This window comes from Terrapene carolina, unplaced genomic scaffold (genome assembly GCF_002925995.2).
Source record: "Terrapene carolina triunguis isolate 2854851 unplaced genomic scaffold, T_m_triunguis-2.0 Scaffold66, whole genome shotgun sequence".
Lineage (NCBI taxonomy): Eukaryota > Metazoa > Chordata > Testudines > Emydidae > Terrapene > Terrapene triunguis.
In genome coordinates this window covers 84,591,161-84,617,250 of record NW_020664417.1, presented here as the reverse complement: position 1 = coordinate 84,617,250, position 26,090 = coordinate 84,591,161, and the positions used below count along the sequence as shown (strand labels likewise).

Genomic DNA, 26,090 nt, shown 5'->3' with positions numbered 1-26,090 from the left:
AAAGCCTGGAGTTTTGCATTTTTTTGTTTGAGAATATGCAATAGTAGCTTCTCTTTTATTTCATGAAGAAATTTTGATTAAATGACTGTTAAACTTGTGTCTAGTGCGTTGAAGAGATTTTGGGGTATCTGAAATCCTGTTTCAACAGAGAACCAATGATGGCAACAGTTTGTGTACAGCAGGTAAGGAAGTTGTCCCTGCCAGCAGGTATATGGGATCTTGGGGAGCAATTACCACACAGGTGGGGTGCCAATTAATTTATTTATTAAAGGAAAAAGGAAGTGGTGGGAATTTAACAATGAAATACGATGGGATGGGGTGTATAGGGTGTTTACAATAGACGATGGGGGGGGTTCTTCTAGTAAATGGGATAGGGGGTTTCAATAGTGGGGTACAATACAGTGGGGTACAATACAGTTGGTAACCAATTAACACTGAAGTATAAATGTAACAGGTAGCTAACAATTTCTGTGTAAAGCGTGTGTCACAGCAGCATATAACCAACTAACAGTATGGGTAAAATGGGTTAAATAACCAACAACTTTAGGTAAAAATGTGTCACAGTGGTGTAAATGTAAAATGTGAGGTGTGTTAGAGAGAAAAGGGGTAACCAATGGGGTTTTATGCTAGAAAGAGAGAGAGCAGACAGGCTGTAAGTTTAAACATCAGAGAGGAAGAGAGAGAGAGAGAGAGAGAGAGAGAAAGAAAGAAAGTGGTAGAGAAGTGAGGTTGGGGGATGGGGGAAGAGGAGCACGTGGTGGAGCAGAGGCCAAAGGCAGAGGGAGATTTAAACTCAGGGAGACACAGAACAGACAGGCTGCAAGTTTAAACAGCAGAGAGACAATTATACAAAACACAGCAAAATCTTATCTATGATTTAACTTAACCAAAACTACACAAATTAGCAAGTAACAAAACACAATGCAACAATTCTTTAAGCCTAACTTACAGGGTACAATGCAAGCAATTTTCTAAACCTAACTTAACTACAGCTATGCAAAATGAAATTACAATTTATCTAGACTAAAGGACAAAATCTAACCTAATGGGTGTACCTTATACTAGGGGTAGTTCCAGAGGGCAGAGTGGTGTGTGCCCAGGATACAGCTCCAAGGAGGGAGGGGGATTTAACTAGTGGTGGCTGCAAGCGGGGGAGGGAGGGGGGTGGCTGTAAACTGGCAGCCCAGGATACAGTCCAGGGAGGCACAGGCTTATTTCTAGCAGCAAAGGCGCTGCAAAGCAAGAAACAGATTACAGATACAGACCAAGGAGTTTGAGAGGTTTTAAGACACAGACCAAGGTTTAGCTTGAGTCTGTGTGCTGGGGAAATAGAGCCAGCAACTAAAGTAATAAAAGTATAGAAAGTTTCACAGAGGGATTCTTACCAGTCCCCAAGGCAGCAGCAAAGGCAGAAGCAGCAACAACATCAGAAGAAGCAAGGAGGGCTCGGTATGGTCTTGATAATCAGGAGCTCTCTCAGGCAGCAATTCGTTCTTCGTGGGGGGGGGGGGGGTTAAAAACGGGGGTACGCTCAAAAATAAAACGAGAGCGGAGAAAGGACCCCCCAGAACCCCTGGCTGATCAGACCAGGTAGCAGTGCAGGAACCTTTCTGATGTTTGTTTCAAAAATGCCTGTTCTTAAAGGCAATCTCAGGCAGTTTCCCCGCCAGTAATCCTGATAGGCTCCTTCTGTCACAGGGGAGGAGATACAGGGAAAAACTGCAGGTGAGCATAGAGACGTGCCTGGGCATAGTCCTGGACCATAGGTGTGAGTTCCCACCTCAGGACTCAAAAGCACATGAGGCTTATGACTCATGCCCAGGATCTCAAAAACACATTAGGTCTTGCAGCTCTGGACATTGCCTACCCTACACCGAGCCCAGGTTTAACAAGGTGATAACAGGACCAACCCTTTGAACAGGGCAGTGGTCCCACTTAGCACGCAGCACAAGTGGCCCTCCCTTTGAGAAGGGCAGTGGCCCTGGTAAACAACTTAACAGCCAGGGAGGGGCGGCCACAGGAGGAGAACAAAAACAAAATGGAGTAAGGGGACAGCTGTAAGAAACAAAATGGAATAGGGGGAAAGCTGTAACAGACAGAAGTAACTTTTGTTTGCATTTGAGGGGCGGTAGTGTTGGGTCCCCTCTGCCCCAGCAGTTTGAACATGAACAACCATCCTCATTCTGAAGGCAGGGAGTGTAGGGGAGCTTCATCTAAGAAACAACCTTGTAGTGGCCAGGGAGGATAGAATAGATAACCTTTTAAGTCACTTTAAATCACTTGTGTGATTTGTTCTGGAACCCCTTGTGCCATCTGAATAATTTCTCTTGACACAGTAACCTTATTAAAGGAGCTTTATTATTAAGTGGCAGGAGACAAATTATTCCAGTTGCCTGGTTACAGAGTGCATTTAAGAGAGGGTAGGAAGCACAGTTTAAAGGGCTGGTAGGAAGTTGAGAGATCTGGGTACTATTCTTGACTTTCCCGTAGATTTCTTATGTGGCCTTTGGGATACTTCGTATGCCTGTTCTCACTCTCACTCTCACCCCCACCCCCACCCTCCGACCTGCTGAGCCTCCCATTGACTTCAGTTGAAAGTGAGTGCTCAGCACTTCTGGAAATCAGGTTCTTAACTTCTCTCTCCTTCAATTTCCTCATCTGTAAGATGATGATGCTCTACTTACAATGAGGTTGTGAGGCTTAATTCATTGAGGTTCATAAATTATTTGATTCTTGAATTAAAGGTGCAGTAGAATCTCACAGTATTATTTTTGTATAATTCTTAATTTTATGGGTTTCTTTTATCCCTTAGCATAATGAGTTTCTGGCAGTGTATTGTTGAGGTTTATCTAGCACCTATTTTAGGCTCTAACTTAAAAAAAAAATACAGAAGTTAACTTACAGTAAAATAGTTAAGTTAATCAAATACTCAGATACAAAATTAGTAAATTTTTAGAGTACCCTACTAAACACAAAGACTTCCAACTATACCCACTCTGCATGGGTTCAATAGTGATGTCTATGATGTCCTAGCATGACCTAGTAGGTAGGCACAAGTCAAATATACATACTCCCTATAACATTTCTTTGTAAAGGCTACTGCAAGGAAACCTCTAGTTATGACTTTGGTCGTAGATGACCTGGGCCATATAGGAACCAGTGATAGGATTGAAAGATGACTACTGGTGAAAAACACAAAAAACAACTTATATATATTAAAAAAAAAAATTATAGCCAGTAGTCTTCATCATCAGAACCAAATTCAGTGCAAGTGATCAAGTTTCTTCTGAATTTTGCTTGCTTTTATGGTTGGCTTAGTTCCAACAGCAAATAAAGAATCTTCTTATTCAAGGTAAACAACAAGCCATAAGATTCCATTCATTTTTAAATAAAGGCTTATTAAAAGGTATTTTAAAAATGTAGAAACAAAATCCACTTTTCATAGGATGGGGTACCAGACTGATTACATATAGATATTTGGGGTGGACTCGCATAGTTGAGTATTTTGTGTTGGTACCTTGTAATCCAGCCCCAGGGTAAGGTACAGTATGTAGCTGCACTGTCCCAGGAGCAAGGCTGGGACTGAGTCTGCCACAGAGTCTCACAGTTCAGTCTCTCCTCTTCCCCCTTTGCTGAATGGGGGAGGTAAGTTGCACCAACCCTTTTTCCATGCTACGCTGGCCCTATAAAGCTTTCTCTAGTAATGAAAGATTGAGTCAGTCTGGGATCTTAGCTTAAGCAATTGCCTGTTCCAGCCTTGGAAGACTGAGCTTAGCTTGGAAGCCTATCAGAGGTCTGTACCAGCCTGAAAAGATTTTATTTAGCCTGGGCAAAATATTGCTTTAATTCCAAGGGTGGGGCTTGCTTTAGCAGGTCACTGTATTGTTTTGAAGATGCCATGGGAGTTTTTGTAATTTATATCCGTGTCTGTAGGAACTAAAAGTGTTTAGTGTATTTTTTCTTTATTTTTAAGGCTCCTGAGTTTATGAAGGAGAAAGAACCAGAAATAGTATGAGAGTCCATGACCCACAGTTGGCACATGTTAGACTACCGTGTGACAGCCTCATTCATAAAATGCTTTTTGGGAGGGTGGGGATTCAAGTCGCGTTGTTCCAGAAATGTTCATTTTTTTCACATCTTTCCTTAGTTGCTGAAGACTTTATTTGGAACGAACTTGGCATCTCAATATGATGGCTTATCTTCAAACCCCAGCAAATCTCAAGGCAAAGCCCAGCGTTTAGGCTCTTCTAATTTGAGGCCTGGTCTTTATCATTACTGCTTCATGGCCCCTTATACACACTTTACACAGGCACTTGCTGATGCGAGTCTAAGGAACATGGTACAGGCAGAGCAGGAACATGATGCTTCAGGGTAACTGTTATTTTTTTCCCCCTGTATGTGGTATGGTGTGTTCACTTTCATAAAACTAATCAAAACATTCTAGCTGAAAACAATAAATCATAACTTCATTAAAAGTACTGAACAGGGCTGTTGTGAAGTTTTAAATTATTGAAGTCTCTTACATATTGAAATTTTAATATATTGTTCAATTGTCAATAGCAGGAATTTTTCTTTTATAGTCTTTTGAAATAACATAATTTATCTTGCCTTTACTAATTTGATCTCTGGTACAATACTGTATTCTGGATAGAACAAAAGTGCTTCACAAAGCAAAGTGGAAAATAAATTTCATGCAAAAATATAGCCATTGTATATACACCTCTACCTCGATATAACGCTGTCCTCGGGAGCCCCAAAATCTTACCGCGTTATAGGTGAAACCGCGTTGTATCGAACTTGCTTTGATCCACCGGAGTGCGCATTCCCCCCTCTCCTCCCGAGCACTGCTTTACCGCGTTATATCCGAATTCGTGTTTATATCGGGTTGCGTTATATTGGGGTAGAGGTGTATCTATATTTAGACAAAAATGTTAATATTTATAAATATTAATACTACTGTTTTAAACTCTCTTTATTTTTCACTAATTGGCATTCATGTTGAGAGTCTTAAGAGAGGCAAAGGAATGGAGACTAAATTCTCCTCTCAAGCCTGCAAGTAGTCGGGTTACAAATATATTAGTAGGACAGTGTGCGGAAGTTTGCATTGCTTCTACCCTTGCTGTACAGTAGATGTTCCAGTTAATTTGTACTCTCCAATTATCTGGTTACTAAAATACTTGAAGCAAAGTGAATTTTTACTTTCTAATTTTCTCCTAGCTTACTAAAATACTTGAAGCAATCAAGCCCTATTACAAAACTAATGTTAGGTAAATAAAATATTAGTAGGGAGTGTGCATGTAAGAATTTTCTCAAATGTATCCCTGTGTTTTAATTTTTTTATTTTGATAGATGGTTTGATGTGCTGCAGAAAGTTTCTACGCAACTGAAAACTAGCCTTACAAATGTAACAAAACATCGTGCTGACAAGGTATTTAAAATACGTACTTAAAGAAAGAGTACAATAAAAGGAGGGGCAAGATTTATCCTTTATCCACATGAAGTTGTATTTTTAACAATTTGGTTTTGAACTGGAATCTCATGTAGACAATATGTGGCTTTAAACTGTTTTTTCTTTCTTATAGAATGCTATTCACAATCACATTCGCTTGTTTGAACCCCTTGTTATAAAAGCTTTAAAGCAATATACTACAACAACGTCGGTACAACTACAGAGGCAGGTTTTAGATCTACTAGCACAGCTGGTTCAGCTACGGGTTAACTACTGTCTTCTAGATTCGGATCAGGTAAGTCACACTGTATTCTCATTTTGGTCAGTTTATAGCAGATTAGATAACTCTAGTTCTTAGAGGGACACTGCCAAGCTAAAATCTTTTATTGTAAAAATAATTACCTTCCTTGTCCTACTAATAGCACCATAAATGAGAACTGTGATTTAAAATTGAAATTACAGAAATTGTATTTCACTCTGCAGGGCTATGAAGATCATGATATATTTCTATTTGGTTGTCATGCACTATGTAGCATATGGGTGAATGTTTAAATCCACAAAACCATTCATTTAGAAATAATAGTTTCTAAATTATCAAAACTTCATTTGGAAATGTAACAGCCTATCTCACTGCCAAACAATTTTATTACAATGAAGATTATTAAACAGGAATATATTATAATTACAAGTAGGGAAAAGATGGTTTGGTTGTCAGAATCATTCTGATTACTACTTAATCAAAGTAGACAAAGATAGAGATCTTAATTTATATTCCCAATACGTGACATTGCGAGAACAGATTAAATTGTAGATTATCTGGCTGGCTGCCATTTGCATACATTATAAACTTGAGAATTTTCTCCGAAGCATACTTAATGGGGATCTGTGGGCATGAATCTGCAAGTTTTATACCCACTAGCAATTATTAATCACTATCTAACTCAGTGATTCTGAAACTTTTGTATTTGGTGACCCCAAGCCTCTGCGTGTGACCCCCCCCCCCTTATAAATTTAAAAACACTTTAATATATTTAACACTATTATAAATGCTGGAGGCAAAGCAGGGTTTGGGGAGGAGGTAGACAGTGCTCTACCTTGCCCTACTTCTCATACGAGGCACCCCAGACACATCAGAAAGCTTGAAGTATCCTTTGAAAACTGAAAATATCCTTATAACACTGAAAGGGGCAAATTCTGCACTTTTACACCAATGAGAATTCAGAGTAATTTTATTTCCAGAGGATCCCTACTTATTCAGTGTACAAGTTAGATCAGGGGTTCTCAAACTTGGGTCTGTATTGTCACAGACATACTTGCTGACAGGTATTTTGAAATAAATTACCCAAAATAATTGAAACTGGCGTGATTATATTATGTTATTTTGACAAATAAAATATGTAGAATTTTGCAGAATTCTTAATTTTTTGTCGCGGAATTCATCCAGGAGTAAAATTTATATATGAAAGAAAAACCTTATTTTGATGCATCAATACAAGGGATCAGAGTTAAATTTGAAGTTTCAATATTAAATCTGCATTTCCTAATTTAAGCTTATGAATTCTCACCCATAACACTTCATAAATGCTAGATTTTTGTATGAAATATATAATGCTGTCATGTAAATGTATGTAAACTGTAAAGTTGCAACACAGACTCAAATTCTCTTCTAAGCGTTCATGTATTGCCATAGGTAAGGCTAAGATTTTGTCATGGATATTTTTAGTAAAAGTCACGGACAGGTCACAGGCAATAATGAAAAATTCACGGAAGCCTATGACCTGTCCCTGACTTTTACTAAAAATATTCATGATAAAATGAGGAGCCTGGGCAGATGCGGGTGAGCTGGGAGCTGCAGGGTCCCCCTTCCCTGGTGACTCCGAACTTTGGGGTCCCTCCTGCTGCTCGGAGCGGTGGGAAGTGGGGGGGTCCCTGTGCTGCCCCCGGTGGCGGGGAGCTGCGGGGGTCCCTCCCCCCGCTGCTGGCGGCTGGGAGCTGCGGAAGGACTGTCTGCCGGCAGCAGCAGGGGACCTGCAGCTCCCAGCCGGAGCTGGCTGAAGTCGCACAATCTGTGACCTCCGTGACTAAATTGCAGCCTTAGCCATAGGTAGGGCCCTACCAAATTCATGGCCGTGAAAAACGCGTAATGGACTGTGAAATCTGGTCTCCCCCCGTGAAATCTGGTCTTTTGTGTGCTTTTACCCTACACTATATACAGATTTCATGGGGGAGAACAGTGTTTCTCAAATTGGGGGGGTTTGACCCAAAAGTGAGTTGCAGGAGAGTCGCAAGGTTATTTTACGGGGGTCGTGGTATTGCCACCCTTATTTCTATGCTTCAGAGCTGGGCAGCCAGAGAGCAGCAGCTGTTAGCCAGGCGCCCAGCTCTGAAGGCAGCGCTTTGCCAGCAGCAGTGTAGAAGTAAGGGTGGCAATACCATCCCATCCCACCCTTACTTCTGTGCTGCTGTTGGCAGTGGCTCTGCCTTCAGAGTTGGGCTCCCGGCCAGCTGCCACTCTCCAGCTGCCCAACTCTGAAGGCAGCACCCCACCAGCAGCAGTGCAGAAGGGTAGCAGTACCGCAACCCCTCCTACAATAACCTTGTGACCCCTTCCCCACTTTCCAAACTCCTTTTTGGGTCAGGACTCCTACAGTTACAGCACTGTGAAATCTCAGATATAAATAGCTGAAATCATGAAATTTACTATTTTTAAAATCCTATGGCCATGAAATTGACCAAAATGGACCATGAATTTGGTAGGACCCTAGCCATAGGAAACACTTCAGAACATCTTGTAGCAGACTGTGGGAATCAGTGCTTTTCATCTGTTTACCCATAGATGTACTTTTAAATCTTCATCTGCCAGTTTAGTTTTAGATGAGAAATTAATATTGACAATGTTATGCCACTCTTAATGTGTACACCTCTTAATACTTATTTTTATCCTGTTTGCAGGTGTTTATTGGATTTGTGCTAAAGCAGTTTGAATACATTGAAGTGGGACAGTTCAGGTAAAATCAGACGTATAAAATCTCTCTTTTTGATAGTAGGATTATGGGATATAATCACACAGGTCAATTGAAGAGTTTGGGTTAATATCTCTTGTTGAATTTTACCGTTTCTTTGGAATGTCTGTTTTAAGAGAGGAAACGGATCTAGAGGAAATAACTAGCAGCTTTCCCCTTGTCCCACTACCTCTATTATGTCTATTTTTCCAAAAGCCTGCAGTGATTAGTTCTGACATCTTTAAGGCCACAGATTTCCATTTACATCCGTCCAAAGAGTAGTGTCTGTCCACCAAAGGAGGAGAGTTCCATTCTAGGTCATGTGTTTCCCATTCCCCTAATCCAATGGTACATTCTTCAAGGGGTTTGGGCACTATGTAATGGGAGGGTTTGGGGAGTAAAGTGCAAGAAATTTCAGAGGGAGTCTGTAATTTGGGGGAGTCCCTGGATCCATGCATTCTGGTAGTGAAAACTCTTTTGACAGTTTTTGGCTCAGCAGTCTCTTAGCATTAATTTTATATTGAAAAAGTAACATTGGGAATGTTGTTTAGATTTTTAGTGGGAAATGAGAGCTGTGTGTGTTCTTGAGCCACATACTACTTTTGAAAGGGGAGGTAGGAAGGAAGGGAGATGGGGATGTCTCGAGTATAAGGGAGCTTTAAAACGTTGGATTTTAATAAAAATATAAACTAACAAATATACTCAGAATAGTAGAGAGAAGAAAATAAGCAAGGAATCATTACATTAGGAACTATTTTTGTACTATGAACTCCCCTAAATTCATTTTAAAAAAAAGCAGTTAAAATAAATAGGTCATGCTGTAACAGCATTAAGCTACTCCAGAGCATGTATTACTAGGCTATTTATGCCCTGTTTTGGTGCCTGAAGACAGGATGCCTCCAAAGGGCCTTCTCTTAATACATGTTTTATTGCTTACTGACATTGCTTTCCATAACGAATTTTAAAAATATCACTGTTGTCTCCAAATGACGCTTTGTTTCCGAACTGCCATTCCATTGTGTTTGTTCAGCAGGAGTTCCAGTTTGATGTAGATTAGGAATGCTGCTTACTTCCTAAGTGGATAATAGACAACAGATGATCATCATTGTTCTAAGCAGAGTGGTTAATTAATAGTAACTAGTTTGTTTTTAAGTACTGCAGTTTATCCCTACAGCTCTGACAAGCCGTCAGCTTTTGTCATGAATACATATGGTAGCTTGTAATCCATGTTTTATTCCATTTTGTTAAACTGTCCATCAAGATTGTAACTTCCCCTTTTTACATTTTTAAATTATATTTAAGAGAACTTTTTTAAAAAATGGCACCTTGCTCTCATTTGTAACTAATTTCACTGGTTTTGAAGATCTAGCATTACGATATGTTGCAATTTTCAATTTTTAGCTATTTTTCCCCCTTCCCTTGTTTTTAATAGGGACACTGCATGCAAGCAGCATCTGTTTCTTAATTGGTCAGTTTAATCCCCACCTAAAAGTATGATGCCTCCATCTTCTCTTTCAAATCTTTCCTTAAAACATTTCTTTCTTTAAGCCTACAAAATTCCCCTGCCAATCCCTCCCTTCTGGCCTTAAAGTCTGAATCTGAGTCAATTGTTAACAAAATAAGCAATAAACACTAACCAGTCTTTAAAAAAAAAAATCACAACTAAGTGGAATTATGGTATAAACTTTACTTTGCTTGCTTTGTATTATATCTCATCCTCCAGTCTTCATCTACATGCTGGCTATCAGGTTATAAGCTCCTCAGCGCAGGGTCTTCCTGCTGCTTTGTAAAGCACCTTGCACACTTTTGATGTTTATATAAACATGATCTGAATGGTGTTTCAGTGTTTCTGCTGTTTAACCTTTACATCCATTTAAACAGATCTTGTTTTCATGTAATAAATCCTTCATAATGAGGCTGATGGTACTATTCTTTTTTGAATTGTAATCCTTGATTTGTATTAGTTCTAGTTCATATGAACAAAAATTTTATTAAGTGAGCTTATATTGAGAAATTCAATAAACATAACTTCTAAATAATGTCTTGTAGTAAAAAATGGGGCACAGAAATGACTGAAATACTATACAGAAGCAGAAGAGTATGTTCATGAATTTTCCATGAAACATAAGCAGATTATTTTTCTACTGAATAGAACTGACCTGTATGTTTAATAAAGGGAAGGTAGTGTGTATTGACATTTTTCTTTTGTTCCAGGGAATCCGAGGCAATTATCCCTAATATCTTTTTCTTCTTGGTATTATTGTCTTATGAGCGATATCACTCCAAACAGATAATTGGAATTCCTAAGATTATTCAGCTGTGTGATGGTATCATGGCCAGTGGAAGGAAAGCTGTTACACATGGTAACTTAAAAACCAAAACAATGAAACTACTAACAATTTGCAATATACTAAAAAAGAATATACAGTGCTGTGCTAAGTAATGCTGGGCTCATGCTGATCAGCCCAGAAAACTCTTGTATGGTTTTCTTGTATTTTTTCAAACTACATTTTTCACATATTAAACTAGTTCAAAGGTATGAACCTACTCCTGACAGAAAATATTATTTATCCCATTTCCACAATTATGCATTATTGGCTATTTTTGTTCAGAGCAATTAGGAAAATTTGAGTAGAAGACAAGCTATAAATTAAGTATGTTGTTTGAGCTATTTAGGTAAGATTGTATACTGTCTGCCTGGTTCTATCCAGTGATATCTGTCCCTTGCTTTCTCATAAAATGTTTGACTTAAAAATTGCTATGATGAAAAAAAATTGTTGCTTTAAATTTGCAGTTACCAGTTTGTTACAAGGATATTGCTGAATTGATATTTAACATGGCAACATAACACTCTTCTGCTACCTTTATACAAACATTGCTAGCACAGAAAAAAGCAGACTTAGATTTTGATCTAAATGTTTGATTTCTAATTTTAAAATGTTCCAGAATGTTGCATGTGTGTATGTAAAATCAGAAAAAATTACTTGTATGCTACAACCATGACAAAATTTCTGCTTGTAATGAGGATCTTTAGGAATTTTCTGTCTCATTTTAAAAGTAAAATAATAACAAAAATGGTGGCTAAACAATATTTAATAGCAACATAATTATATTATTAAGGGCTTGTTAGTTATTTGAATAGTAGGTTAACACAGCTGTATTTTTGAAAGGTTTTGATTAATCTATTTTGATATTCGCTTTATTTACCTTCCTTTTGGAAAAAGAACATTGGAAGCCTTTCCTTATTCCAGAACTGTTGATATAAGAGATGCATAGGTTGTACTGAGAAAGGCATGTCTTTTGAAAAATGTGTAAAATCCTGAAGCGATAATGGTCATCTGTCTCTAACTGTGACTTAGACTCTGTTTTAGTAGGGATGAAGGAATAAGAGATGTGGAAATTACTTACGTTTTCTGCAAGTATTCATAGAAACATTACAATTTAAGTGCTAGTTTTCAGTAGTAAAATTGCTGAGAGTTAGAACCTTTCTGTACTATTCAAAAATAACCTGCATTTAATATTGAAATATGAAACATCTTAATTTTAGCTATTCCAGCTCTGCAACCCATTGTCCATGATCTCTTTGTATTACGAGGAACAAATAAAGCTGATGCTGGAAAAGAACTGGAAACACAAAAAGAGGTGGTGGTGTCAATGCTACTAAGACTTATCCAGTATCATCAGGTAAGAAAAATTGACAGATTAGTGTGCCTGTGTATGTTTTATAATGTGAATTATTTGTTAGACTGGCCACACTTAAAACATTTCAGGTGACATTTATCCCCCTCTGAACAAATCCTGATTAGTCAGACTTCGTTCTGGGAGCTTTCTTGGTATGCAGGATAAAAATGTGGTGCTTTCTGGCCCTTCCCATAATTGGTAGGCATAAGAGTACAAACTCAAGTGTTCAAAAGCAAACAATAAAAGCATTCATTGTTAAATACATTTATATAATAGGGCAGAAAGGTAGATTTCATATATAGTGTAAAGTATTGTCCTTTGTTTATTATCTATATTAGAGTAGCACTGAAAGGCTCCAATCAGATTCAGGACCTGCATTGTGCCAGGGGCTGTATGAACACACAGTAAGACAGTAGTTTCCCTGGGTGATAGTCTTATTTAAGACAAGATGCAATAAGTGGGTGTAACTAACAATAGGAGAAAATGGGGGAGAGAGTACATAGGTAATTAAGGCTAAGATTTTGTCACCGTTATTTTTAGTAAAAGTCACAGACAGGTCAGGGCAATAAACAAAAATTCACGTGACCTGCCTGTGGCTTTTACTAAAAATAATGGGGCAGAAGAAAGGGGTTCACGGGGGAATGACTGAAGCCCAATGGGGGGAGGAAGAGAGCCCGAGCCCCACTGCGGGGTGGGGAATGTCCAGCACCTGCCACTGCAGTGGCCGTCAGCTCCGGGGCTCCAGTGGCTCAGAGCTTCAGGCTGCTCACAGCGGCGCCTCAGAGCTCCAGGTGGCCCTTGCTGGCTAACAGCTCTGGCCCTGCCACCCCAGGGCTGAAGCAGAAAATGTCATGGAGGTCTCTGAAAGTCACGCAATCCATGGCCTCCATGACATAATCTTATCCTTAGTAACAATCATAGGAATGCTTAGTTACAACGCTTTTTATGGAGACAACTAGATGATTGCTAGTCATTTACTTTTTAGAAGATGTAACTACAGACAAGTAAAAAACAAGCAGTAACTTTTATGACTATTCACCTAGCCGTTGTTAGATGTCATTTTGTCAATAGCCTCACCTGTTAAGATGGGTCTTGAAGAATTTTTTGGAGAACAGTGTAGAGGTTGTATAGAGAAGTACAGAGAAGACCTTCCAGGCATTTGGGAGACAGAGGAAAAAGGCATAAAGGTGCTTGTGAAAGAAGTGTTCTTGAATCTTTCCTTATTCCAGACACTTAACATAAGTGTAATACTTTTTTATTGAACCTCATCCAGTTGTGGAATGCTGCTCTCATGTGTATTAATGAAAGGAATGTGCCTTTTTGAGTACAATTGAAGAGGCAACTTTTTTTTTTTTTTTTCAAATTTAGTGTAGAAATTTGGATGTTATGTGTGTCAAAGTTCAGACTGAAATTAATTTCTGCAACAAAAATTTTAGAGGTTGATAGTGAATTTATAGTTTTACATAATTAGTCATAAAATAGTGTTTGGATACATTTTTTGACCTGACATTAAACTGTTATTCACATAATGTGTTCTGACATTATCTGATATTAACTATGTATTCACATATAGGTTATTTTTAACCTTTAGTGTTATCTAGAGTACAGGAGTTTCTAGCAGAGATCTGGAATAGCCAGTATTAGGATCTGATCTTGCAAACTGCTCTATACAAGCAGACCCTATGTCTGTGCAGAACTCCATTGACTTTAATGAGTTCAGAGTTCCACTCAGACAGAACAGCTTGCAAGATCAGAGTTTTAATGTATGTCCCATTTCGATTCTTCCTTTTATTAAGACAGGAGGAAATACAGATACCCTTCTAATATATGAAGACTTTTACTTGCCAACTACCAATGTTTTGCTTTTCTTCCCACTCCCCATGCATTTCATCTCATACTCTATTCTTCCCATGTTGGACTAATCACTTGTAAATTTTGGCTTTACAAAGCACAAAAAATTTTGCTTTTATTTATTTAAAAAAAAAAAAATCTGGGAAATACCAGGTATTTTGGTCATCATAAAAGACCATATCTGAGAGAGAAACTTGTTCTTTTTATAAATTCTAGTCTGAAGTGAATTTTTTGCTATTGTCATAGACCTATATTTCATTTCTTCTCCTGGATTTATGTAGTTTTATTTCTTGTATGCGTAAAAATGTTATCTAAGTGGAGCAGAATAGGAATACTGTCTCTCTTACTCTGTTACATGAAAGGTCAGGTGAAGCAGGAGAACAGTATATATGATATTTTAAGATGATCTTAAATCATCTTTGTGAAACACCTTGCATAAGTTTTTGGTTTGGGGGAAAATGATAGTTTTATTAACTGTTCCCTCCCTCAACTGTACTATTTAAATATGCCATTTTCTAAAGTGCAGGTGTGGTTTTTTGGGGGGTGTTGGGATATTTTCTTCAGGTGCTGGAGATGTTCATCCTAGTACTGCAACAGTGCCACAAAGAGAATGAAGACAAATGGAAAAGATTGTCCCGACAGATAGCAGATATAATTCTCCCAATGTTAGCAAAACAACAGGTTAGTATCTAACTTTATTGATTTTATTCTTATGTATCAATTTTGCTTTTATTACATGAAAGCAATATTCTGCCTACAGTCTGCAAGTAAATATAAATACTGGAAACTATTCTACTAAAATAGGTTTGTATATATGAAAGACTTTGTAAATATAGTGTTCAAGATAAGGCATCCCATTCATTCTTAATGGGGCTGATAATGAAGAACAATTTCTGAATAATTTCATATGTACTTATAGATTAATGTCATTTTTAAATAATTTTAAAATTACAAGAGACTAATTTTGTAGATAAACTATTTGTAGTGTCTTCTAATATATCTCAGCTTAGAGTTAAGTCCATAACTGCTTTAAGAGTCATGACCACTGTTCTGTTCTATAGCTAATCCAGCTCACCATGCTTACTATATGGTATCAAGCCTTTTTTCTTCTTTACGTACAGAATGTCGTCATTGTTTGGCATTATAATCAGACAATATAATAGTTGTTCAGTGACCTTATTTTACAACCTATTTTAATGAACAAAATAAAAACTGCAATGAAATTTGTTAATTTGAAACGGATTTGGTCATCTGTAATGGCCTGTTTAACTTTATTTTTAATGTTTTTAAGGTACATTTTTAGATGTCTTTATTTTCTCTATTAAATAACTTAGTCTGACAAAATTGCACTTATGTAAATTTTATGACATAGCTGAATATGGGAGAAGTTAAGTGTTGTCAGGACCTGGATCACAGGCAAAACTGGCATTATCCGGACCTTATTGCTCATTACTCCACTTAGGCAGATCCCAGCTGCTGTGGGGAGACTCATTGAAGTCCATTGGTGCAGAGTAATTTACAGGGTTGGAGACCTCATGAGCTGCATATAAGTTTGTAGCCAAACCTGAGATCTGTGTGCAAACTGAAGGTGGCCAACATATGAAGCTCATTTTATTATTTGAGTGCTGGTCCCTGTTTGTATTCCACACGTGGGTGCACGTGTGCTATGCGTGTGAGTCTGGAAATTCTAACAAGCAGTGTCTTTTGGTCTGCTCATGCGCAGTAGTTCTTGTGCTCCAGACTTATGGCATGAGAGGCAGTGTGGGCCGACGCCTCTCCTGTTCCTCCTTACTCACCGCATGGCCTGAGTCAGAATCTGTGTCCACAGATTTCTCCAGATTTTCTCTTTGATGCCCTGTAAATGGCTATTGTAAATAGTTTTATATTAGCATAGTTAGTTTTATAATATAGTGTAGCTTGTTCTTTCTGTGCACTGGGGACTGCCTCCATGTGGCCTGGGATTGTGCCCAGGGGTTCAGTAATACGTCTCCTGCCCTCGCTCTTTCTCTGTGAGCAACAATCAACAACACCTCTCTATTGCTTGGGCGAGACACACATTGGGTTACCAATGGTGAAGGTCCAGGATTCCCAGCACTGACTCCTGAATATTCTGCTGCTTATAAGTCCAAGCAACGTGGTGCTCTCTTGTAATGAGGCCATCATGGAGCCAGCCATAGTGGTCTGGCATACCCCAGCCCCTGTGTCCCTAGGTGTAAGAGGTCTGAGAGATGCTATTTCATCCACATCAAAGGGGCTGAATTTCTTTTCCCCCACCCAGCTCCGAACTCCCTGATGGTACAGGTAGCCATAGGGAGAGCATGATCACAACCTCCCAAGACTACCACAGCTGTCAAGGGCTCAAAGAGGTTGGACCTCTTGGGGGGTGGAGGGGGGGGAAGGGTCTTCCTCTACAAGTCTGTAAATTTGTATCGCTAACTGTCAGACCTTGTTAGTGAAATATGATTTTAACAGTTACTCCAGGCTGGCTGACTTTAAAGACAAGCTTCCCTCTGAGGACAAAGCCCAATTTTAGTCTTTCGTAGAGGAGCGCAAGTTAGTGGCTAAGACTTCTCTTTAAGCTGTAGGGGATGCAGCGGACACAGCATCCAGTGGCTTGGTCACTGGCATAGTTATGAGGTGTGAGTCTTGGCTTCACTCTTTGGGGCTACTCAGAGAGGTCTAGAACACCATACAGAACCTCTCTTTTTAGACAAGTCAGATTTGTTTAACAAGAATATGGATGAGTCCCTTTGTTGGAAGACTCAAGGTCGACTCTACGGTCCCTGGTAATTTACACCCTAATCCCCAGGAGAAAACATCAGACGCAGGTGTATAGGCCAAAGCCACCCCCTCTACAGATGATGTACCACCAGGGTCCAGATGAGGCTCTGCTTAAACATCAGAGGGTTCAGAGGCCTCAATGTTCAGCTCCCTCTGCTACCATGACCTCTGCCTATTCCTAGCCACCCCCTAAGGGCTACTTTTGATGCCTCAGTCGAGATCCACCTATCACTATTGATGCCACCACTTCTACCTCCCTTCTCTGTGGGGACCATCTCTCACTTTTTGCCTACAATTGGGACTCAGTCACAGTGTACAGTTGGGTCTTGGAATATTCTTGATGGATAATTTCTAGGTTTCTCACCCTCCCTGCCCACAAACCCACTTCCTGGTCCATCTTCAGGAACCACTCTCACTAGGGTTCAACGAGGGTCAATAGAATGAGTGTCACCTTGGTATCATGGGAGCATGTTCTATTCCACATATTTTAGTCCCCAAAAAGATAGGGTGGAGACAGTCTGGACCTTCAACAATTAAAGATCTTTATTCAAAAGCCTACAGTCAGATGGTTACTCTAGCATTGATAGTCCCCTCCCTACGGAAGGGGACATGGTCACAGCTCTCAATACAAAGGATGCTTATTTTCATGTTAGATATTCATCCATCCAACAGCAATTGGTTTTGAGTGGGTTAGGAACACTTCCAGTTCAGAGTCCTTCCCTTTGGACTAGCAACAGGACCCAGAGTTTTCACAAAGGTTTTCTTTGTGGTGGCAGCCCAAATGAGACGATTGACTCCTGGTGGGTCACTTCAGCCAAGAGGTCAGGTTGGCGACTTTGTTCCTGTTCCATCTTCTAGCAGCACTGGCAACAAAGAAAGTCCATTTTAACATCCACACAGACTCTAAACTTGATTGGGGTGATACTGGACTTCATTTCAGCAAGAGCTTTCCTCCACATGGAAAGATTTCATTTAATAAGTAATCTGTTAGTCTTTGGTCTGTGAGTAATCTGTGCTATGGTCAACGTATGCCTTGCTCTTCTAGGCCATGTGGCCTTGTGCACTTATGTAGACACTGTTCGCCAGGCTTCATCTGTGATGTTTGCAGGCCTGGCTTCGGTCAGTCTACTCACAAGACAAGGATCACATCAACACCAGAGTGACAGTTCCCACCAGGGTCATTGCCTCTCTTACCTGGTGGTTGGATTTGGAGTGAATGAGAGTAGGCATCCTCTGCAACACTCCCTTCCTCCATGTCACCATTGTAACACACGCATCCCTTCTGGTTTGGGGTGCTCACCTGAACAACCACACCAGACAAGGTAACTGGACCCCATCAGAGGCCAGACTGGTTTTCATTCTACTAGAACTGAGAGCAAGCAGGAGTTTATTTCCCATTTATACATTCAGTGTATATCCAAGTAATGTCAGACATCATCACCACTGTCTTTTACATAAAGAGGGTGAAGCAAGATCTCTTCTCCTCTGTCTAGAAGCAGTAAGGCTTTGGGACTGATGCATCAGAAACTGCATCACCATCCAAGCTGCATACCTTCTGAATGCTCAAATCTCTTTAGCGCACAACCTGAGTAGAAGCTTCTGTGCAGACCGCAAGTGGAATATACACAGCTCTGTCCAGAGATATTCACTCTGGGGAACACCTCATGAGGATCTCTTCGCATTCCAAATGAACAAAAAACTTCCCCTATATTGCTCCAGATGAGCTATGGGTCACAGCGCACAGGGCAATGCTTTCTTGTTGTCATGGATAGACAAACTCAGATATGCCTTTCCTCCCATTCCCCTGTTACCACAGGTCTTGAAAATGACTTTCCCTCTGTTATGATGAATCTTTTTCCTACAAGGCAACTTACCCAGACAGTTTTGGTTCCTGTGGAATTTCAGAGAATGTCTGTCTGCCCTCCTATCAGGGTCTGCCCCTTCCCGGCTTTACTAAATCAAGAAGGGGAAAGAATCAGACACCCCAATCCAGATCCATTCTTCCTCCTGGCTGATATTTGGAGGGGCATCAGAATTAGACTGTTCTTGTTCAGCATCTGTCCAAGCTATCCTTCTCAAAGTAGGAAAGATTCAACTAGGACCTGCTACCTAGCTAAATGGAGACATTTCTCTACCTGGGCTCAGCATGATTGCCCTTCTCCAAGCAGTGCAGATATTCTAGTTGTTTTAGACTATCTCTTGTCTTTAGAAAAACTCAGATCTTTACATTTAGCTCACTATGATCAGTGCCTTCCTATCTCCAGTAGATAGATGTTCCAGTTTTACGTTCCTCCCAAAGGTTATTTCTGAATTCTATGTCAATCAAACTATCTGCTTAAGTGTTTCTTTCCCAAAGCCCCATGCCACTGCTGAAGAGCCAAGACTTCATTCCCGTGGTGTCAGACAGGTTTGGTCCTTTGCAGGTAGACCGCCCAGACACACAAGAAAATCACCAAGACTATTTCTCACCAGGGCCGACTCCAGGCACCAGCCGAGCAAGCTGGTGCTTGGGGTGGCAGCTTGTACGAGGCGGCATTCCGCCCAATCCTAGGGCGGCACGGCCGCTTTTTTTTTTTTTTTGGTGTGGTGTTACGCTCCGGCCGCCCTGTAGGGGGCGGTGGCGCGGAGGACGGGCACGCCCTGCAGCAAGCCTGGCAGGGCAGCCCGCGTCCTTCCCTCCCAGCCGACCGGAGCGGTTCGGAGCCCTCCCGGCAGGCGGCACACCGGTTGGGGCTGCATGGCAGCGCCCCGCTGAAGCCCTGGCCGCCCCCCTTCTCTCTCTACTCCCCTCCATCCTCCTCCCCCTGCTAGCCGGGGCACATCTGCAGCGCAGGGAGGCACCCTGGCTCCGGCCACGCCGCAGGTTTTTTTTTTTTGCTTGGGGCAGCCAAAAAGCCAGAGCCGGCCCTGTTTCTCACCATAACAGAAAGGTTGCGAGGACATTATATCCTCTCAGAAACTCTAAATGGATTTCTGGATGCATCATCATGTGCTACCAATTAGCGCATCTCCCTCCACCTGCAGGGTAGAGGGTACACTCAGCCAGAGCACAAACTTTTTCTACAGGATCCCTGCAGGAAGCATTAATACTGAACATATGCAGAGCAGCTACCTGGAGTTCCATTCACAAAACATTATGCACTAGTTCAGTCCTTTGCTGCAGATGCAGCAGTGGGAACTGTAGTACTTCAAGCATCTTTGCTGTCAGCATCATCACATCTCTCTCCAGTCTGAGTACTGCTTGTCATGTGTGGAATGAGGAAGAAGATTACTTAGGTGTAACTGGAAGTGCTTCAAGATGTATGGTCCCTATCTGTATTTTGCTACCCTCTTTCCATCCCTTCTGCTTCAGGTCATATTTGTTGGCATCCTTTCATCTGCGAGAGGTGGTGAGAATTGCAGCCTATGATGTAGATGGATTGCAATGTCTAATGTGACTGAATAGTATAATCTGAGATTTGTATGATCTTTGTCACGTGGTTGCAAATATATGGGAGCTGCTTGCTTCCTATGGGCTCTTTTCTCTTCCTATAGGAGCCAGCTCCGGTCATGGACTTTGATGCCCTGAGGGAGACAATGGCACCACTTGTTACGCTCACTTGCCAAGGTTTCCCATCAGTCAGGATCAATTCTCAATTCCTTCATATCTCGCTTTCCTGTGTCTTTATAGTGAAGCTTGGGACATCTTGTTGTTCTTGTTCCCTATGATAGCTCCCCATCTAGCATGTCCTTGGGTAAGCGTCCATCTTCCATCCAAGCAGATGGCCCAACCAGCGCAGTTGTCTTTGCTTGACTAGGGCTGTCACACTTGGTAAATTTGCCCTTTGCATTGGTGATTTTACCTTGTCATTTGATGTGGAGTATGCGGCATAAACAGTGTAGGTGGAAACTGTTTAACCTTTTGTCCTGATGAGCATAAGCTGTCCATGTTTCCCCACCATACATAAGTGCAGAGGATGCAAACTTGGTACACTAGCATTTTGATGTTGATGTTAAGCTTTGAGTTTTTCCATGCTCTTTTAGTTAGTCTGCTAAAGGTGGTGGCAGCCTTTCCAATGCGAACACTTAGTTCTTCATCCAGTGAGAGGTTGGTAGTCACTGTAGAACGTGAGTAGCTGAACTTCTGGACTACTTTTAGCTGGTTTGCGTTCAAGGTGATTGAAGGAGCTTGTGGAACCCCCTGCCCTAACACAACTATTTTCTTAATGCTGATGGTGAGAGTAAACGCCTGACAAGCACTTGAAAACGCAGTCCATACGTTCTTGTAGTAGATCGCCATTGTGGGCTATGAGGGCAGCATCATCAGTGAATAGAAGTTCCTGATTAGCACCTTTTTGACTTTAGTCTTTGACTTAAGTCGTGACAGGTTGAAGAGTTTCCCATCTGATCTTCTGTTGGATTCGTGGTAAGGAGAAGAACTGGCAGGGCATTGGCCTGCACTGCCTCTTATGCCCTTGGTCTGGAGCACGAGGAGAACTACTGTGCATGTGTGGGCCAACAGACACTGCTTGTTAGAATTTTCAGATTTGGGCACATGGCACGCATGCATGGAATACTGATAGAGCCCAACTTCATTTACTGTGTTCATACTGAAAACTTGCACACTTCGTTAGGCTTCCCTGTTACCCCCGAGTACTGAATCACCACTTAAATATTAGCTTCAATGTGCACCTTAGAGTATTTTGTAAGATTGAGGATAGAGGTTATGACAATCTATTCCCCAGAATGTTAGAATTGTGAAGGGACACAACTGAAAAAATGTCTCTTCTGTCTAAAACTATTTTTACTTATTGTAATACCTGAGATCACCATGTCAGAGAGAGTAGGAAAAAACTCCCCTCATCCCTTCTATTTTTTCTAGTTAATTTATTTTAAGCATTTGGCAGCTCTTTGTTTATAGTCAGTATCATTATTTCTCCTTTTTAGATAGGTTTTTCTCATAGCAAATGGAAGAGGTGTTTTTAAAAAAAATAAGAAAATGTGGTAGTAAAACTACAAAATTAGCACTTGGGGGGCAGGGATACTATCTGAAATGATTTCTAACTCGGGTTTCAAGTTGATGACCCTTTTAATGCATGCCTTCCCAGTAACCACAATTGCTTTTAGATAACCACAATTGCTTTTAGATGGAGCCAAAACCAAAATAATTAGTTTTTGGGCAATTGTTGACCAAATACTCTGTGTGTGATACATACATATACATATACATGTATTAATGACAGACCTCGAGAAAGCTTAAATTAAAAACTATAACAAAGTTTAGTTTATATATATATATACACACACACACACACTCTAAACTTTTTTATAGTTTTTAATTTAAGCTTTCTCGAGGTCTGTCATGTTTTGCATAACAATGGCTGCACCTGCTTTTAACATTCACCCCTTATGGGTTTTCTAATCTCTCTTGGTTATCAAATTGAAGTGCAGCATTATTGGATAGGAAACATACACGTATCATACTAAAAATAATCAAGGCACGGAGGTGTTTTGTTTTTGTTGTTGTGTTCAATGGTGAATATAAAATTTGTTCCTTTCTTTTGAACAGATGCATATAGATTCCCATGAAGCTCTGGGAGTATTGAACACTTTATTTGAAATTTTGGCTCCCTCATCCCTCCGTCCTGTGGACATGCTTTTAAGAAGTATGTTTGTTACTCCCTGTACAATGGTAAGTGACCAGTGAAGGAGATTACACTACCTGTTTGATGTTGAAGCCTTTAACGCATTAGTGGCTATATCATACACATTTCTGACTATCCTCCACTCTGTCTCTGTCAAGACAGTTCAGCATTTTCATATATGGCAAAACAGTAGTGAGTGTTCTCTTAATCCTCTGCAATGTGTATATTTCTGTTCCCAAATCCTGCTGAAGTTAGTTTGGTAACATGTTCAGAAATAGGGAAGAACTCAGTAGGAGGACTAGTTTGCCTTTGGATAGATCATTTTACTTGTAATTTGAGTGAAGAATGGGGAGTCTCCTGATGTAAGAGCAATTCCATAACCTGGTTTATGAATAGGGCCCTACCAAATTCATGGCTATGAAAAACACATCACGGACCATGAACTCTGGTCTTGTGTGCTTTTACCCTATACTATACCAATTTCATGGGGGAGACCAGCATTTCTCAAATTGGGGGTCGTGACTCAAAAGGGTGTTGCAGAGAGGATTGTTTTATTGCCACCCTTACTTCTACACTGCCTTCATAGCTGGGTGGCTGGAGAGCAGTGGCTGTTGGCTGGGCGCCCAGGTCTGAAGGCAGCGCCCCGCCAGCAGCAGTGCAAAATTAAGGGTGGCAATGCCATACCATGACACCTGACTTCTGCACTGCTGCCGTCAGAGATGGGCGGCTGCTGACTGAGGGCCCAGCTCTTCAGGCAGCAGCGTAGAAATAAGGGTATAAGGGTGGCAATACCATACCATGCCGTCCTTATTTTTGCTCTCTGGCCACCCAGTTCTGAAGGCAGTGCCACCGCCAGCAGCAGTGCAGAAGTAAAGGTAGTAGTACCACAACCCCCCTACAATAACCTTGCGACCCCCTCGCCCCCACACACAACTCCTTTTTGGGTCAGGACCTCTAAATCTGAAATTTCATGGTGTTGTAATTGTAAATAGCTGAAAAATCCAATGACCATGAAATTGACCAAAATGGACTGTGAGTTTGGTAGGGCCCTGTTTATGAATTCTGCTTTTCTCATGCAGAATTTTAAACCCTTTTTTTAGTTGAAATATTAAGGTGTAACAAAGCAAGATTCCCCCCCATGTATTTCATTTTTGAGAAAGTATGGAGGTATTTTGTGAGAACTTTATTCACAAAAGGGTTGCAGAAGTACACATTCCCCAGATCACACAGTATTGAGTGCTCTCAAAGCCAAACTGATTTCCAGGAGCTACCATCGGCATTCAGCTCTTGGGAGCAATGATAGTGGCAGAAGAGAAGGTAGAAAACTTTACCTCATATATGTTCACTTCTTTGAATAAACATCTTTATGAATGATCTTCTTATAAGATCTAATATGTTGTCAGTTCTCCATTACATTATTGCAGTTGTTAATCTCTTAATCTGCTTTATTTTTCTGGTTTTTTTTAGGCATCAGTGAGCACTGTTCAGTTATGGATATCTGGTATCCTAGCTATCCTTAGAGTTCTGATTTCACAATCAACAGAGGATATAGTTCTATCTCGTATTCAAGAGCTTTCTTTCTCCCCTTACTTATTGTCATGTCAAACAATTAATAGGCTAAGGGATGGGGAGAATAATGTACCCACACCTGAAGAACAAATTGAGCTGAAACAGGCTAAATATCTGCCTGAAGAGACATTTTCTAGGTATGTTGTCTTCTGAATCTATAGGGGTTTTTTGTAAAACTTTTGGTGAAGTATTAAGTATTAAAAGAGTGACAAGTGATATGGAAACATAACATTTATATTTACCTGGATGCTACCTGAAATGAACATGGGGGGTGGATTTAAGGTTGGATGCAAGGTTGAGGGGTAGAATAGGACGCAGTGCTGATGGGTGTATTACATAGGATGGAGGTGTGTATGTTTGTTTAACAATTTTGGGCTGTTTTGGTTTCTTTCCCCATACTGAGGTGAAAAGTACCACTGATTTCTGTGGGACCAGGATTTCACCCTGGGAATTGACTCTTCCTTCTCCCTTACTTTAGCTTGTACTCTGCATTGTTGCCTCAGTGGCATATGGGTGTGATGAGTTAGGTGACTTCCCCTCCTGTGCATGTGAAAGGGTGAAGAACATGGAAGGGGAAGATCAGCTTTCTTTTTAAAAGGATAGGTTGTAATCTAGAGACTTATGCAAAGTAATTCAAGAGAGATTTTGGATGTGTTTGAGTTGGAAATACCCTACTACTGCAGGGGAAGGAATTAAGATAGGATTTTATCCCTCCAGGTGAGGGTTAAGACCCTTATGGCTTTTATCCACAAATTCATTCGGGGGAGCGGGAAGGAGTTGTGATTTGGCGTAACGTTTGGACTGGGAATCCTACTGGATCTGAGACTTGCTAAGAGAAGGATTGGGGAATGGTTGTGGAATGGATTGTTAGTCTGATTCCGGTTGTTGGGTGGGGTTTTTAGCTTTCCTTGGTGGCCTTTATTTGGGTGACTATATTCCTTTGGCCACCTTTAGGTGGCACAATGATATCTTACGCTAGGAATATGTATAGCTGATAGAGAAAGGGGAGTCTTTGGTTATGAAGACTTGGGGTCTTTCATGTCTGTGGTGGTGGATGGGAAAGATTTTGTGTAAGGTGGAAACCTGTTGTGAGTGGCTTAGTCTTGATGCCCCTCATTTTGTCTGTTGTCTCTTGGAAGGATAGCACATTGGGTAGGGTTCTAGGTGTTTGATTCATGTTGATTGCAAGGATGGTGATTAATGAAACAGTGACCATCTGTGATTTGATGGCAGATGAGGTTTTGCATAACTGAGACCTGGACCCTTAAACACACTGCAAATACTCTGCTTTAATCAATTTTTACACTAGAAAATGAGTCTGAAAGCTGGAGCTGAGATTTTTCCTTGTGGGTAGAGGAAGCAAGAAGAACTTTAAGGGGAAAATTTTAAAGTGAGGCACTGTTAAGCAGGATTGTATTTGGTTCAGGTCAACCTGCTGAAACCTGTTAACTCAGTAGTAAAAACCTTGGTTGGGACAGATAGGAAATAAGCTGATGTGTTTATTTTCCTGACTGTGTTGTGTGGGGTTTTTTTTAGGTTCTTGTTACAATTAGTGGGCATTCTATTGGAAGACATTGCTACAAAACAGTTGAAAGTGGACATGAATGAACAGCAGCACACTTTCTATTGCCAAGAGTTGGGCACATTGCTTATGTGTTTAATACATATCTTCAAATCAGGTAATAGTCTCAAAATGAGTTGTGTTATGCCATGATGACAATAAGAGTTCTTTTCAGTTCTGAATCAGTTGTTTAATGAGTTTAAAATCTGTTTAGGTTGAGAATATTGGCTGCATATAAAATATGTTTTCTTCTCCCAAGTTTGTGTCCATGTCAGAACCCAAAGTCTTCTTTTCCTTTAGACTTTTTATTGTATACACAGCTTCAAGACCTGTTTTCAGACTCTACCCTTTTAGCAGAGCAGACTATAACTGGTGACCTTTTATTCATTAAACATTGTTCTTTTAAATGTCCAAAAGAGCTCCAGTTGAGAAATGCAGTGCGCATCGTTACTCTTGGGTTGGATTTCCAATCACCTTCCCCAGGGGTCTCAAACTCAATTTATCTTAAGGCCAGTGCCAGTCCTCAAATCCTCCCAGCGGGCCAATAATGTCACTGAAGATGGTGTTCAGAA

General features: G+C 40.5%; 1 protein-coding gene across 2 annotated transcripts in view; it reads left to right on the top strand.

The window, feature by feature from the left end:
* HTT (huntingtin) overlaps nt 1–26,090 on the top strand; it is a 193,729-nt gene that overhangs the window by 99,337 nt on the left and 68,302 nt on the right. For both annotated transcript variants that reach the window (XM_024214918.3, XM_024214917.3), the window contains 11 exons: nt 105–182; nt 4,148–4,371; nt 5,350–5,428; nt 5,583–5,744; nt 8,402–8,457; nt 10,666–10,814; nt 11,999–12,135; nt 14,548–14,664; nt 22,313–22,435; nt 23,856–24,094; nt 25,494–25,636. In XM_024214918.3, the coding sequence (XP_024070686.2) occupies nt 105–182; nt 4,148–4,371; nt 5,350–5,428; nt 5,583–5,744; nt 8,402–8,457; nt 10,666–10,814; nt 11,999–12,135; nt 14,548–14,664; nt 22,313–22,435; nt 23,856–24,094; nt 25,494–25,636 (1,507 nt within the window). The remainder of the gene's footprint in view (nt 1–104; nt 183–4,147; nt 4,372–5,349; nt 5,429–5,582; nt 5,745–8,401; nt 8,458–10,665; nt 10,815–11,998; nt 12,136–14,547; nt 14,665–22,312; nt 22,436–23,855; nt 24,095–25,493; nt 25,637–26,090) is intronic.